This window comes from Nilaparvata lugens, chromosome 3 (genome assembly GCF_014356525.2).
Source record: "Nilaparvata lugens isolate BPH chromosome 3, ASM1435652v1, whole genome shotgun sequence".
Classification (NCBI taxonomy): domain Eukaryota; kingdom Metazoa; phylum Arthropoda; class Insecta; order Hemiptera; family Delphacidae; genus Nilaparvata; species Nilaparvata lugens.
Window position 1 is genome coordinate 75,876,986 of NC_052506.1, and position 15,469 is coordinate 75,892,454.

The 15,469-nt window shown below is 33.0% G+C and overlaps 1 protein-coding gene across 1 annotated transcript; it reads left to right on the plus strand.

Annotated features, from left to right (window-relative positions):
* The first annotated feature begins 13,079 nt into the window (after nucleotides 1-13,079).
* Nucleotides 13,080-15,319, plus strand: LOC111059233 (inosine triphosphate pyrophosphatase). The gene is made up of 3 exons (XM_022346856.2): nucleotides 13,080-13,296; nucleotides 13,959-14,109; nucleotides 14,949-15,319. Exons 1-3 carry the CDS (start codon nucleotides 13,186-13,188, stop codon nucleotides 15,281-15,283), a joined length of 597 nt encoding a protein of 198 aa, XP_022202548.1. The 5' UTR covers nucleotides 13,080-13,185; the 3' UTR covers nucleotides 15,284-15,319.
* The last annotated feature ends 150 nt before the right edge of the window (nucleotides 15,320-15,469 follow it).

The following is a 15,469-nucleotide window of genomic DNA, read 5'->3' on the forward strand; positions in this document are numbered from 1 at the left end:
CCCATTTATCATAACCGGGAAATTTTAAGGGTAGAAGAAGCTGCTGGTGCATTGTTTAAGGATATGAACTACTATAGGTGGCCATACTTGTCTTCTCAACCACATACTTGAAACTCAATAAACTATGATCAACTCTGAAAAAATATAAGCTACATTGAATTTCTTCAAAATAATAGATGGTGAAAAGTAACAAAATTGACTCACTTTAAAGTGCTATCTTTTTATTTTCATGCTATCTCAGTCCATATATATATACTAGACCATTCACTGTCTAGCTTATAATTTCATAATTATCATTGTGCTATTCTCTCATCTCCTAGATATTTGTTCGACTCATACAATATAAAGAAAGCTAACTAAGTAGTTGCTGAATGGGCCACGAAATAAATGTAGGTCTCATTTCGCTGGGGGGGGGGATACATCCTCATATCCCCCCTGGATATGCCACTGACACAACAGCACAGGACAGAATTTACTCTGATGGACAGTATTAGAGGAGGCTGTGGTTTATAACTGCGCGAGGTCTACTATTCACAGAACAGTACCTCATAAAACAAAATGTATTGAAAGCCTAAAATATTCCCTAAACTTGGTATCTTTATCAAACAGATGCCTGGTAATCACAATTATAGAAAACCCTTCTTATCCCCAGTCAATAAAAAGTTCAATGGGTTTTCATTTACAAAATTCATTAATAGATCATTAGCTACAGCAACATGTTGGACATCTATGTTGCCTATGACTGAAAATATAATCGCGCGCTGCGAGGTTGCTGTCAGAGAAAACACCCGCTTTTTTATCACACACGCGTGATTTTCGCGTATCACGGTTGACAGAACCCACAATAACGCTGCGTGGTTCAGAGAAACCTAAACTTAAAATAATTGCTAATACTTTGAAGCAATGCACATGCGCTGGATCGATCAATCGAATTTACAAAAATTGCTAATATTCTCAAGCATGAGCAACGATCAACAAGAACTTATTATGTTAACATATATTATGTTATGTTATTATATGTGTAGACTTGGTTTGACCGAAGTATAATACTAGTAGTTCTGTGAACATATACCTCATATACTGTCCATCAGAGTAAATTCTATCCTGTCGTGTCGTGTCGGCAAGATATCGGTGTGAAAACGGCTAATGGCTGTTCGGGTTGGTGTATCAAAAATGCTAACATCAAAAGCTAATCTCCTTGAAGACATACTGGCAACAGGACAGCCCGAGTTCAAAGCAGAGAAAATTTGAGAGCCAATACTATGGTATTTTAGTTATTAATTGCATGCGTTATTGCACGCAATCAATAGTTCATTTAATAGTGCATAAAAATTGCATTCAATGAGGCATGCAATCAATAGTCTACACAGCTGCTGATTTCTTTCCCAAGCTACATTGAGATATGCGTCATGGCATGCAATTTATTATAATCCACTCGACAGCTGATTTATGATGAATAATTCTATAGTCTGATATTTACTCTAATATATTGGCGTACGAAGGAGGCTCCTTTTTCCTTTTATATTATCCTTGAAATTTCCAAAAACCTTGTATATACATCGACGCGCAATTTGAAAAGGAATATCTGTCAAATTGCATGAAAATCTATTACCGCGTTTCACCGTTTAAACATAATTACATAACATTTAAACATAAAGAGAAATGCCAAACCGTCGACTTGAATCTTAGACCTCACTTTGCTCGGTCAATTGATAGACCTGCAGTTTTACTTATGCTAGGATCGAAATTTCAGTTGGGTTCCCAACCACGGTGACGTGATTATGCAGCTCATAATTTTCTGAGCTGGCCTATGAGATCCTACGTTTATTCATTTATTCAACAAAGATTTAATCGATGATATTAATCGAACAACAGCTGTTTTTCTTCAATTTACATTGATATATTAAATTGCTTGCGTCATTGCATGCAATTTATAATCCTCTCGACAGCTGATCTATGATGAATAATATTCTAGTGTGATTTTTACTCTAATATTGGTGTATGAAGGATGCGCCTATTCCATTTATATTATCCTTGAAATGCAAAATTTCCAAAAGCCTTGTATATACGTTGACCCACAACTTAAAAAGGTACCTGTCAAATTTCATGAAAATCTTTTACCGCGTTTCGCCGTAAATGCGGAACATAATTATAAACATAAAGAGAAATGCAAAACCGTCGACTTAAATCTTAGACCTCACTTTGCTCGGTCAATTATGTTCCTATATATTGTTTATTATATATTATTTACTACATCTATATAGGCCTATTGCTATACAGTTTATACAAGCACACCATATTCAAATTGCTATACAGTCGAGCCTCTCTATAACAAGCCACCACTTAATAAATTCTTCTAAGCAACAAATATTTTTACCTTGTCCCATGACATTTCAGAATTTTGGCTCCTTATTTTCTTCTATAACGAATTTTGGACCTCTCAACTACAAAGTTATCTCTCTTCACTTCAACATACAAAATGTAGTGTGAATAAGAAGCCAACAGTCAGAATTGTTTAGTTTCAGCAGAAAGGTCAATAAACTAAAAATAATGACAAGTTCAGGTAGGGAGAAGATAGGATGGTAAACAGTGAATAGAGTTTGAAACACATGTTGGAAATTGAATGCAAGTTACTGGAAATAGAATTTCAAAAACCTGTCATTCGTAGAACAGGCAGGTAGACAGGACTTTCCCATCCTTCTGCTTTTGTCACACATTTCAATTCTTAGAGCTGATGATGATGATGATGATGATGATTATGACTGTGACGAATCTGAAGAGAAGAATCCGTCAGATCGTTAGAAAATGGAAAAATTGAGTCATTATAGTAACTATTTATAGTAAAGTTATTGACAAAATTACTTCTTATTCTCTTATCCGATTTCCCATGGAATAATGTGTTCTATATCCTGTATACACTGTATAAAATATGAATAAGGAAGAGAGTTCCGTAGTTTAGTATAAGATATTTCAGAGAACTTTAAATTTAATTTTTTTCCTACTCACACTGGCGATCAAGAGTCATCTCACGCCAGTGGTTTTTTCCCTTACCATCTACTATCAAATTATTGAATTGTATTATCATGCTGAACTTTATTTGAATTCTGCATTATGTATTTATGTGTCTGTGTGAAGTATTTAATATCTTTTATAGATTCATAAATAAAGTGATATTGAATATTTTTCATATTGGTCTCATTCGATGGAGCCCATTCCTATACTATTCTCATAATTTGTCTCAAAAAATTCAACCGTGAGAGACTTTAAAAGTTTTCAAATTTGGCAGGCCAGCTCCACTACGTCCAGATTGGAAAAAAGTGTGAATCAATGAAAACAATTCTGGGCTTCAGTTCTATACCATTTTCATAGTTTGGGATCAAAAATCATGCTGTCAGCGGAGGAGAAGGATGTAGGTAATGAGGTCCTTTGCTGCCCCAGGTAAGAATTATTGAAGGAAACTGTGATGAGAATTTATGAATCAAGTCTTCAGCTATCACATTAAACTTTCATAATTTGGGCTCAACTAAGATGCTGCCAGAAGACGGAATGGTTGTAAGTAGCCAGGTCCTTTGCAGCCTCCAGAGAAGAACTATTTTTAAAATATGATGAATTCCAATAGGATAACGCATCATGCCATCATATTACGTTCATCCATCATATTACCTCATAATTTCCGCTCGACAAGTACATGATACGCTCTCAACAGAAGTTAGCACGTCTGCGAAGTTGGCCCGGATGATGTCAGCCCTCTCAATGAAAGTGTTATAAATCATTAGTTTAGCATTAGTTTAGGTTTGTTTTAACAAATTTGACGTTTGTTTGGGTTTCTAAATACCAAATTTGAAAGTTTCAAATTTTCCGGGCCAACTTCACACTAGCCCGGAAATTTTCACAAAATTAGTTGAAAATAGTCTAGATCGTTGGTTTAAGTTTGTTTTGACAAATTTGACATTTATTTAGGTTTCTAAATATCAAATTTGGAAGTTTCAAATTTTCCGGGCCAACTTCACACCCTAGCCACAGACTACATTAATCAATGGAATTGGTTGAAAACTGTATAGATCGTTAGTTTAGCGTTAGTTTAGGTATGTTTTGACAAATTTGACGTTTGTTTAGGTTTCTGAATACCAAATTTTTGGAAACTTCAAATTTTCCGGGCCAACTTCACACTAGCCCGGAAATTTTCACAAAATTAGTTGAAAATAGTCTAGATCGTTGGTTTAAGTTTGTTTTGACAAATTTGACGTTTGTTTAGGTTTCTGAATACCAAATTTTTGGAAACTTCAAATTTTCCGGGCCAACTTCACACCCTAGCCACAGACTACATTAATCAATGGAATTGGTTGAAAACTGTATAGATCGTTAGTTTAGCTTATAATAGATAAGATTTTAGCATATAATAAGGTTTAGACTAATAGATTGGAACCCACCAGTCATGTAAGTGGCTTCTTATACATTCATATCTCCTATTGTAACAGTCATGAAAGCGTTTCTATGTGTACTGCTGAGGTGAATAGGATTTTTATTAGAAGTTGGCAGTGCATTCTTTCAAAATCATTTTTTTCCATTATATCAATGGAACTATTGCTCATATCTATCAGGAACTATAGAACTATTGTGTCTGCATCCAGAAATATCGTTTTCTAATGTACTTCTGACAAATGTACTGCTAACTTCACACTGACCAATAGTGTCTGTAATCTTGTTATTCTTCAATAGGCTTAATTACAGCATTATAATATAGCATTATGACTATTCAACATTGAAGAATATTATCTACCTCTAAACAGAGTATTAAAATATGCTTATTATTACAATTATCTGTACTTCTATAAATGAGTGTGAGTGAAATATAATATTGACTGCAGAAAATTTTCTTCATAATAATATCGATTGAGAAATTCACCAGGAATGAGTTTTTTCACGTGGTTTAATAACCTGAATAGTTGAAACATAATATATATATCGAAAGTGGGCTTTATAATAATATATATATATATATATATATATATATATATATTATATATATATATATATATATATATATATAGGCTGACGTGAGACCGGCTAGTCGATGGGTGAAGATGTCAAAAACAAATGCCATAATGGAGATACAAGTCACATGTCATGGTCTCGAATAAAGAGAAGCAGACATAGAGCGAATGGCGCCGAAATGAATACCCTACTCTTCAAACAAAAAAGTAGAAAGGGCACTCCGTGCTACGAGCATGGTCATGCTAATCAGTGTTGTCTTGTGGACAGTGTTGGGGAAGGCCAAGCAGGTTAATAAATTCGTCAGTGTCCACAACGATAAAGATGACTTTTGGCGCACTAATGCAACAATATGAGCACAGACGCTAATAAGGGGCATACGTCTGAAAGAATTCTGTCTCTGAATCCAACCAACCATATACTAATGTACCATAGCTAATATTTTTCTATTTGAAACAGTCTACATTATTTCAAAGATTTTCAATAGAAGGGTTCCCAAGAATTTTGTAGAAAGAAAGCCGACAGTTGGTGACAATGTTGAGGAATGGAGAAAAAAGAAGGATGCACTTGTAAAAATCTCTGTATGTCCGCCACCAGCAGTACCTGCATTCAGATGAATTCAACATAAAATATAGCATTTATTCAGCATTTATAATAGTTGCGATTCAAAGTTCTATCAAAATTATATAAAAAACCGCGGTTTTCTCAAAAACCACTCCAACAATTTTGATCAAGCTCATAATATAAATTGACATTGGTAAGATCATCACCTGCCACAAGTGCCATATCTGTGAAGGTGCGTACAGATATACGCGCCGCGAACATGAACAATTCACTTTTAATCAGCTGACTATATCTGTATTTTCACAGAAACAGATAGATACAGATATAAAAAGCTTGGCATCAGCTGTTTCGGATGGACACGTTAAGTCATCGGTCCCGGCTGCCTAAAAAGCAGTCGTTAGGTCATGTCAGAGGCCCTGAAATTGATCAGTTGCGACCTGAAAACTCTGTCACCAGACCTGAGCCAGCCAGGTAACTCGACATTATTATTATTATTAGCTGATTAAAAGTGAATTGCTCATGTTCGCTGCGCGTATATCTGTACGCACCTTAAGAATTGCAGGTGCTCCGCCTTATCCATGTAAATTTTTATTTTCCATTTCTAATTTCTGAGCGAGCCGAAGGTGAGCAAAGCTCTTATACATGAAATTGTTATTATTTGTTGGGATACTCCTCCTAGACCGTTCGACCAATGGTCATGAAATTTTGCAGTGATATTAAGTTGGACACGGTGACTGCTACTAGCAAATAATATTCTTTATCCGACTTCAGGACTTCTTATTGATTTTTAATAAATTCAGGAAGGTTATTGTGTTATCTTTATTTGAAAAAGTATGAAACATTTTGTCCAATATCCTTTTCCACTGAAACTTCGAGGTCAACATTTGAAGTCCAAGACTTAAAAACCAGAAAATCCTTTAAGCCACGTTTACACCAAAGTTGTTAACAAAATGCTAATAACTCAATCCTTATAGATTCTATTAGATTGAACGGAACTTGACAAACTCATATGATCATCATGTGTAACTATGATAAGTTATGTTCAATCTGATGAAATCTATAAGGATTAAGTTATCAAGATATTGTTAATAACTTTGGTGTAAACGCAGCTTAAGAGCATTTAATTTATTATATGGAATTCTAAATAATAATATTCATGCCAGATTTCAGCAATTTGAAAAATTGCCATGTTCCATGCAATAGAAAAAGACTTCTTGGTGAAAAAAATCTTGTGAAAAATTATGCTGCTCAATTGATGATTAAATTATTATTTTTGAGCTCTACCAACTCTTTCTTCTTTCAACTGTTTCTTATTTCTTTGTATAAACATATTTTTCATACCCCTTTTTATACCCCTTCACTAACTTACCTGAATCTAACTAAAATACTGTTCTCTTCTAATCTTATTAGTTATACTGAATCGTTGAGAATATTTAATTAAGTTCGTTATTATTTTCTTCTGTTTTCCTTTTTAATTGTAAAACTATAATTATTATATAACTACACGGACACGGACACGTAAGGACAGGACATAATTCACTCTGATGGACAGTATTACAAGAGGCTGTGGTTTTGAACTGCGCGAGGTCTACTGTTCATTGAACTACTAGTCAGCTGATCAATTTCAAAATAAAATATAGCATTTATTCAGCATTTATAATAGTTGCGATTCAAAGTTCTATCAAAATTATATAAAAAACCGCGGTTTTCTCAAAAACCACTCCAACAATTTTGATCAAGCTCATAATATAAATTGACATTGGTAAGATCATCACCTGCCACAAGTGCCATATCTGTGAAGGTGCGTACATATATACGCGCCGCGAACATGAACAATTCACTTTTAATCAGCTGACTATATCTGTATTTTCACAGAAACAGATAGATACAGATATAAAAAGCTTGGCATCAGCTGTTTCGGATGGACACGTTAAGTCATCGGTCCAGGCTGCCTAAAAAGCAGTCGTTAGGTCATGTCAGAGGCCCTGAAATTGATCAGTTGCGACCTGAAAACTCTGTCACCAGACCTGAGCCAGCCAGGTAACTCGACATTATTATTATTATTAGCTGATTAAAAGTGAATTGCTCATGTTCGCTGCGCGTATATCTGTACGCACCTTAAGAATTGCAGGTGCTCCGCCTTATCCATGTAAATTTTTATTTTCCATTTCTAATTTCTGAGCGAGCCGAAGGTGAGCAAAGCTCTTATACATGAAATTGTTATTATTTGTTGGGATACTCCTCCTAGACCGTTCGACCAATGGTCATGAAATTTTGCAGTGATATTAAGTTGGACACGGTGACTGCTACTAGCAAATAATATTCTTTATCCGACTTCAGGACTTCTTATTGATTTTTAATAAATTCAGGAAGGTTATTGTGTTATCTTTATTTGAAAAAGTATGAAACATTTTGTCCAATATCCTTTTCCACTGAAACTTCGAGGTCAACATTTGAAGTCCAAGACTTAAAAACCAGAAAATCCTTTAAGCCACGTTTACACCAAAGTTGTTAACAAAATGCTAATAACTCAATCCTTATAGATTCTATTAGATTGAACGGAACTTGACAAACTCATATGATCATCATGTGTAACTATGATAAGTTATGTTCAATCTGATGAAATCTATAAGGATTAAGTTATCAAGATATTGTTAATAACTTTGGTGTAAACGCAGCTTAAGAGCATTTAATTTATTATATGGAATTCTAAATAATAATATTCATGCCAGATTTCAGCAATTTGAAAAATTGCCATGTTCCATGCAATAGAAAAAGACTTCTTGGTGAAAAAAATCTTGTGAAAAATTATGCTGCTCAATTGATGATTAAATTATTATTTTTGAGCTCTACCAACTCTTTCTTCTTTCAACTGTTTCTTATTTCTTTGTATAAACATATTTTTCATACCCCTTTTTATACCCCTTCACTAACTTACCTGAATCTAACTAAAATACTGTTCTCTTCTAATCTTATTAGTTATACTGAATCGTTGAGAATATTTAATTAAGTTCGTTATTATTTTCTTCTGTTTTCCTTTTTAATTGTAAAACTATAATTATTATATAACTACACGGACACGGACACGTAAGGACAGGACATAATTCACTCTCATGGACAGTATTACAAGAGGCTGTGGTTTTGAACTGCGCGAGGTCTACTGTTCATTGAACTACTAGTCAGCTGATCAATTTCAAAATAATAATACATCACAATGTGGTAGGTTAAATCCAAATTCATATCACATATGGATTTCAAATCATAGTCCTAAACCGAGGTTTATTGTGATAGTGGTTTATTACAATAAGGCTTTGAGCCAAGTTTGCTCAAACCTCTGTTCACACGACACCAACTTTAACACAAACCTTTATTATAAACTAAACCATATATAAATATTCTATATTAAGTCTTTGAAGTGTTTATAAACTTGAGATGAATTATAGTAACTCAAGCCTCCTCCTCCTCCTCCTACTCCTTCTCCTTCTTGACCTCCTCCATCACCTCCTCAACCCTCCACCTACTCCTCCTCCTCCCCCAACTACTCCTCCTTCACCTCCTCATCAACCCCTCCTTCTCCCCCACCTACTCCTCCCCACCCTTCTCTTCCTCCTCCTCCTCACCCTACTCTTCCTCCTCCTCTAACTATTCCCCCTCCTCCTCAACTCCTCCTCTCACTCTTCTACCTTCTCCTTCGCCTCCTCCTCTTCCTCCTCGCCCACCTACTCCTCCTGCATTACAGATCTGACTCGACTAAAGTTATAAAAATTATAATGTACAGCAGACAGCATTGGAATATTCAAGAAATAGATTGAGAGTCATAAGAAAATATGATTGGACTAATGTGAATAATAGTGCTTACTATTTAATTTATAAAATCTATCACTTTATTTTTTAATCACACAATAATTATAATACAACTTGGATAAAATATAAAAATGAAAAATATAAATGAATGTTTAAATATAGATTGAAATACAAACCTCAGTACCCTTTTAAATTATTTTATCACAACATGATTCAGATATTAAATACCATTTTCAAGTTTGAAAATGAATCTGAATGTTTCAGACTTGAAAATGGCATTTAATGTACGAATCATGTTGTGATAAAATAATTTAAAAGAGTACTGAGATTTGTATTTCTATTTATATTACAAAAAGCCCTAAAGAAAAAGACAAATGAGTGTTTATATGTGATTGAGAAACTACTAGACCAATAAATTATTATGAAAGTTTGGGAATATGTTGTGTGAATAAGTCTTAAGTCTAGTAACACACACATCAATTTTTGAACTTTTTTATGCCATCCTAATAAATTTGATTAAATTGAACAAAATTTGACAAACATATATTATGATGTGATCATGAGTTTGTCAAGCTCCTGGTAGAGTTTATAAGGACGAAAAAAAATTGTTCATTCAAAAATTGATGTGTGTGTAGTTAGACTTTGGACGTTCGATAAAAACTTGTTAGAATTTTTATTGTACAACCAAAACTTGAAGTAGCTTTTAGACACATTGATTCTATATCGTGGACGTGCATTTTCAATTATTTGCTCCAGCTGCTTGCCAGCAGTAACATATTGCCATTTAAAAGCCAAAACATAAACTCCCACACATTTTCTTTTACCTTTGAACCAAATAAAATACAATTTATTAGGTCATGTTTATTTATGACTCGACTGCCTGTGTATCAGCCTGCAATGTAAACGCAATGCTGTGACAACGTCCCATGTTCATGAACATCACAAAGTCCTACTTTTGTTTCTGTTTGTCTGGTAGGAATATGCAGTCGAAGATGTGAGACACTCCCTAAAGTAGGAACTTTGAATAATTTTACCCATTGAATAGTCAATATTGTAAATAAGGATATTTATTTAAAAAAACTCTTATTTTTCTGAAATACAAAAGTTTTTCAAGTTGCCCGATTTGAAAAAAATGTCATAATTAGTTTGTGGTTTATTTCTGGTTCAAAATTTTTCTTAATAACTCAATATCTTCAAGTTTTGAGAGTTTATTGAATGTCATCATTCTATTATATTCGGTTTTTAATCAAATAAAAATTTTTAGTTTTATTTCTGGATTGAAAAAATAACTCAAATCAATTCAAGAGGATAGCATAACCTATCATTTTTATTCATTCATAACTCCACCTTCATTGTATTATCATTCATCTCATCATCATCACCTAGGCTTACAATACTTCTACAAAGTCGCCTTTGTAAAATAATAAATAATCAATATTATTGATTGATAAATTAACAGGATTGGCTCGTCAAGTGCTTCAAAGGCCTAGAAATCTTTCTAGTTTGATCACCGTATGACTTGTTTATCAATAATCACCTCGGTCGGTCTTCTAAAGCTGCGTTTATACCAAAGTTATTAACAAAATGTTTATTTTTCCGTCCTTATAGATTCTATTAGATTAAACGGATCTTGACAAACACATAGGCACATCATTTGTATGATAAGCTACAGTATGTTCAATCTAATAGAATCTATGAGGAAGGAAAAATAAACATTTTGTTAATAACTTTGGTGTAGACGCAGCTTTAGCTAGCCACTGAAAAGCCTTCCAACGGATACCACCAAATAGTAGCAAAACTGCCTTAAATATTACTAAGAATATTTCTGATATGAATTATGGAGTTGTCTGATACTTTCATTTAGGATGAAACTTTCATTACACATAGGATGTCTAATCTGGCAAGTCAAGCAGTTTATTCAGATCCAGTTATTGCAGATTCGGCTCATAGTTTCCAATACCGTACCTATGATTGACTCTTATTGGTAGAGATACGGTATATTTAACTTTGAATATCATATTTTTACCCTTTTGAAAATGAATATTTTTACAAATTTTGAATTTTATTTGGGAAGCTGTCAATTGTAATTAGGAATTGTGAATTGTAATTGAGAAATAGTAAGATGTAAGTTACTTGGGAAATTGTTAATTGAAGATTAGAAAATAATCCACTTGTCCAACGTCATATTCCATACTTGCATTCTTTGCATGAATTTTAATTCATGAACAAGATCAACTGGATTTTCAATCAGATTTCTTAATTAAAACAGAAACTTCTGACTAACAAATCTTATTACCGCATCTCAAATTGAATTCATACTTTCTCAAATACAATTTACTATTCTTAATATTACATGATGTGATAACTTCTAAAATACAAATGTCTATTCTCAATTATTACAATTGATACTTTCTTGAAATTTAAAAAGGTATAGATTATTACAAGTCTGGTATAGGTAATACCTACACATTTATAATCAATTCAACCAGATTTTAGCTAATACTTAGCCGTGATAAAAAATAACCATTTAATAACAATAATAATGCTTTTATTAAATCAAGAGCTTTTACAAACACAATGTTGAATTAATACAATATAAAATACCTTTAAATAATAACTTATCCACTGAGTAAACTGAATTCCATTCAATCACAACAATACATGAAAAAGGATTGTCTGTTTCATTGTTAAATCATGACTAAGTGCCAAAAGCCGGTTAAATTTTAATCGTGATTAATTCCAGGAGAGCCTATCAGACAAACCGTCTTATAAAAAATGCCTTTTCTGATTGGTTCTCGTGAAATTAATCACGGTTAAAATTTAGCCGGCTTCTGTGCAACTAACATTAATTAGAGATTATTAATATAAAATTTATCAAACAAATATGAGAAAAATAACATTGTAACAAATCATCTGTCTGTAATAATCATTTTAGTAAAAATAGAATATTGCTATTACCCGATTTCATTCTTTACCTATTCTTCCAGTTTTTTTTTAATAATGCAATGTTTCCAAATACCGGTAACATTGCCTATTAAAATTACGCCAAAGATAAGGCTAAAAACAGCGTTTTGAAGTGCATTATTGCATTTCAAAAATTACACAAAGTACATCTAATTGAAATTTTGTGAAGTTTATAACAAGATAAGCAATGCAATTATTACTGATAAGAATGTACTAGAATAATAATGTTTTAACAAAGTGAAACCGGTGATTAGGTTAGTGATTAGTTTCCATAATGGGCCTACATTTTTAATTCATAATAAATTATTTTAAGTTGCTGTACTACTAACAAAGAATCTACTTTATTATTGTAGCTACAATAAATACAGCCTATCTAAATAATCTTCTACATAATTTATTTTATACATTAATACAAATAAATGTGAAAATGATTCAAACTTTTCTTTTAGCTAGCTCTACGTAACGTATTAAATATATATTGTTTTAAATTATTTTCATATAAGTATGTTAAGTTTTAAATCAGTTAGCATACCTTTAATTTGTAACTTGAAGTGAGTTCAAATAATAATAATAAATAAAATGTGAACGCACTGTAAGCATGTAAGCAATAAACAGTGTTAACATAACCTTTAAACCGAGAAGTGTAAAGCTTTTACAGAGTGGAAACGTGGAACGATCCTATCGTTCCACTCAAGTTTATCTTTGTTTACATTTTTGACTGTCGACAAGCTCTCCAGTCGAACAGTTTATACCCACCCCTCTTTTTCTACAGACTCCTCAGATTTTTATCTGTTGTCAATCCATTCCGGTCCGGTAGAATCAAATCCAACTGGATTTTAAATTCCACATTGGTTGTTGGTAATGTTTAGAAGAGTGGTGGGTGAAATGTCAAAAACTGTAGTGTTTGTTACTGGTAATGTAAAAAAGCTTGAGGAAGTTACTGCAATACTGGGTAATCAGTTACCATTCAATGTAAGTCTTGTATACAAATTCATTCCAAACATAGGCTAGCAAGTAGGCTACTTATACATTATTAGATTAACTAAGCCACTTCTACTTACCGTCATCAATATTATTGAATCCTTACAAATGTTCAGGACATTCAAGATAAGTTTGTCTGTTTTTTTTTGGCTGATACAAGCTAGGAAAAATCTGTTTTATATATGAATACCGTAAACAATCAGTTGAATGTGTGATAGTTATATAATAATACAACATCTTGACAATAATTAATTGAAATATAATCAACCAACAAAAATAAAAAAATTGTTCTTGAAAATAGCAAAATCCCTTCAACTAGGTAGCTAAACCATTAAATTTTGTTATTAGTTTCAAGTTAGGCCTAATCAGTTTAAAAACTTGTCTCCCTCTACTTTGAGAAGCAGACTTCATTTTCATGTCATTTAAAATCACTTAACAAAAACCACGTTAGGCCTACATTTTTTTAAATATTTCATTGAATGAGTGATTGCACTTGAGACTTACTTGTGTAGTAGTTCTATTTAGCATCATTTTAGTAAAAACTAATCTATTGATTTTATTTACATTCTTAGTAAATAAGCTAAGCACATTTAATAATATATTCTGTTTTTCTTTTACCAAGCTCTTCTCATCTAGTGCTTATCTTTTTCCAGCTTGCAAATAGAAGTATAGATCTACCAGAATTCCAGGGAGAAATTGATGAAATTTGTATATTAAAATGTAAGGAAGCAGCAAGGATTATCAAAGGACCTGTGATAATAGAAGATACATGTCTTTGTTTTAATGCATTTGGCGGTCTTCCGGGTAAGCAAAATCTTGAATTCAGAAATAATTCCTAATATTTTGTCAATAGACGAAATTTCAGTATTGGACACTAATTGCCAGGTCTAGATGACGCCAATATTGCCTCTGAAAGTGCTTCAAGGTAAGCCCTAGAATTCGGTTAGTTGGCTGGATGGATGGAAGATGCTTCATCTTTTGTGTGAATCCTCCTCCAAAGAGCATCAAGCACTTTTCAGCTTCCTTCCAAAAATTACAAATTAATCAATTATTCTCAACACATTTTTTATACATAGCAGATGGCAGATCTTAAAATACTGATCAACGTACTGCACTTTCATTCTGCAGTGAATTTCAGCAGTTTATGTGCACTTTAATTTTGCAGTGAACGATTACAGTATGTGTTGAAATAAGTGTTTTGAGTTTTTTGACGCTTTCGATCCCACAATTGTGGGTAATGGATGAAGAAGAAGGTATTAAAGTATAAAACCGAAAATTTACAGTTTAAAGTGAGTCTCAGTCTTAATATACGTTTGTAGGAGACTAGTAATAGTCTTGTCAAGAATGCTTATACCATTAGCATCACACTTATATGATACAGTTGAGATGTATCATCACAAGTTCTGTGGACCTCAACAAACACGACTACCAACTCTTAATTCCAACAAAAAGTTAATCGAGTTTTGATTTATCCTCGTGAAGCTTATTTGACATTTGTTATGATCTTATCTGATATGAGAAATTTCTCATGAGCTCACCTGGAATTCACGTCAAGTTCTAAATATTAAACATGTGGGCTCCCTAATTCTGTTTCTGAGTCATACATAATCTATTTAATTATTAAATCACTTTTATTCTTTCAGGGCCATACATCAAATGGTTCCTCCAAAACCTGGGAGTCCAGAAACTTCCTCGGTTACTTGACAGCTGGGAGGATAAGACAGCGAAAGCTGTTTGTACATTTGCATATACTGAGAGCGAAGATTCCGAGGTGAAATTGTTCAAAGGAGAATGCCCGGGCCTTATAGTCGACTCGAGGGGACCAGAAACATTTGGATGGGATTCTTGTTTCCAACCGGATGGCTACACCAAAACATTTGCTGAAATGCCAAAGGATAAGAAAAATGAAATTTCTCATAGAAGTAGAGCCTTAGCTAAGCTTAAAACATTCTTTATAGATATGAAGGACTGTGAATAAGTAAATAGAAGTAATAAAAAGTTATTGTTGAATGTGGATAATTTTATTACTTCAGCTTCAATCTAGATGTATTTTTCAATCTCAGACCCGGTTTCTAGAACCATTATTAACCTATAGATTTAATGATACATTAGATTTAATAAGTTTCCTAGAAACTGGGTCTCAATGTACTGTCCAACTAAATCT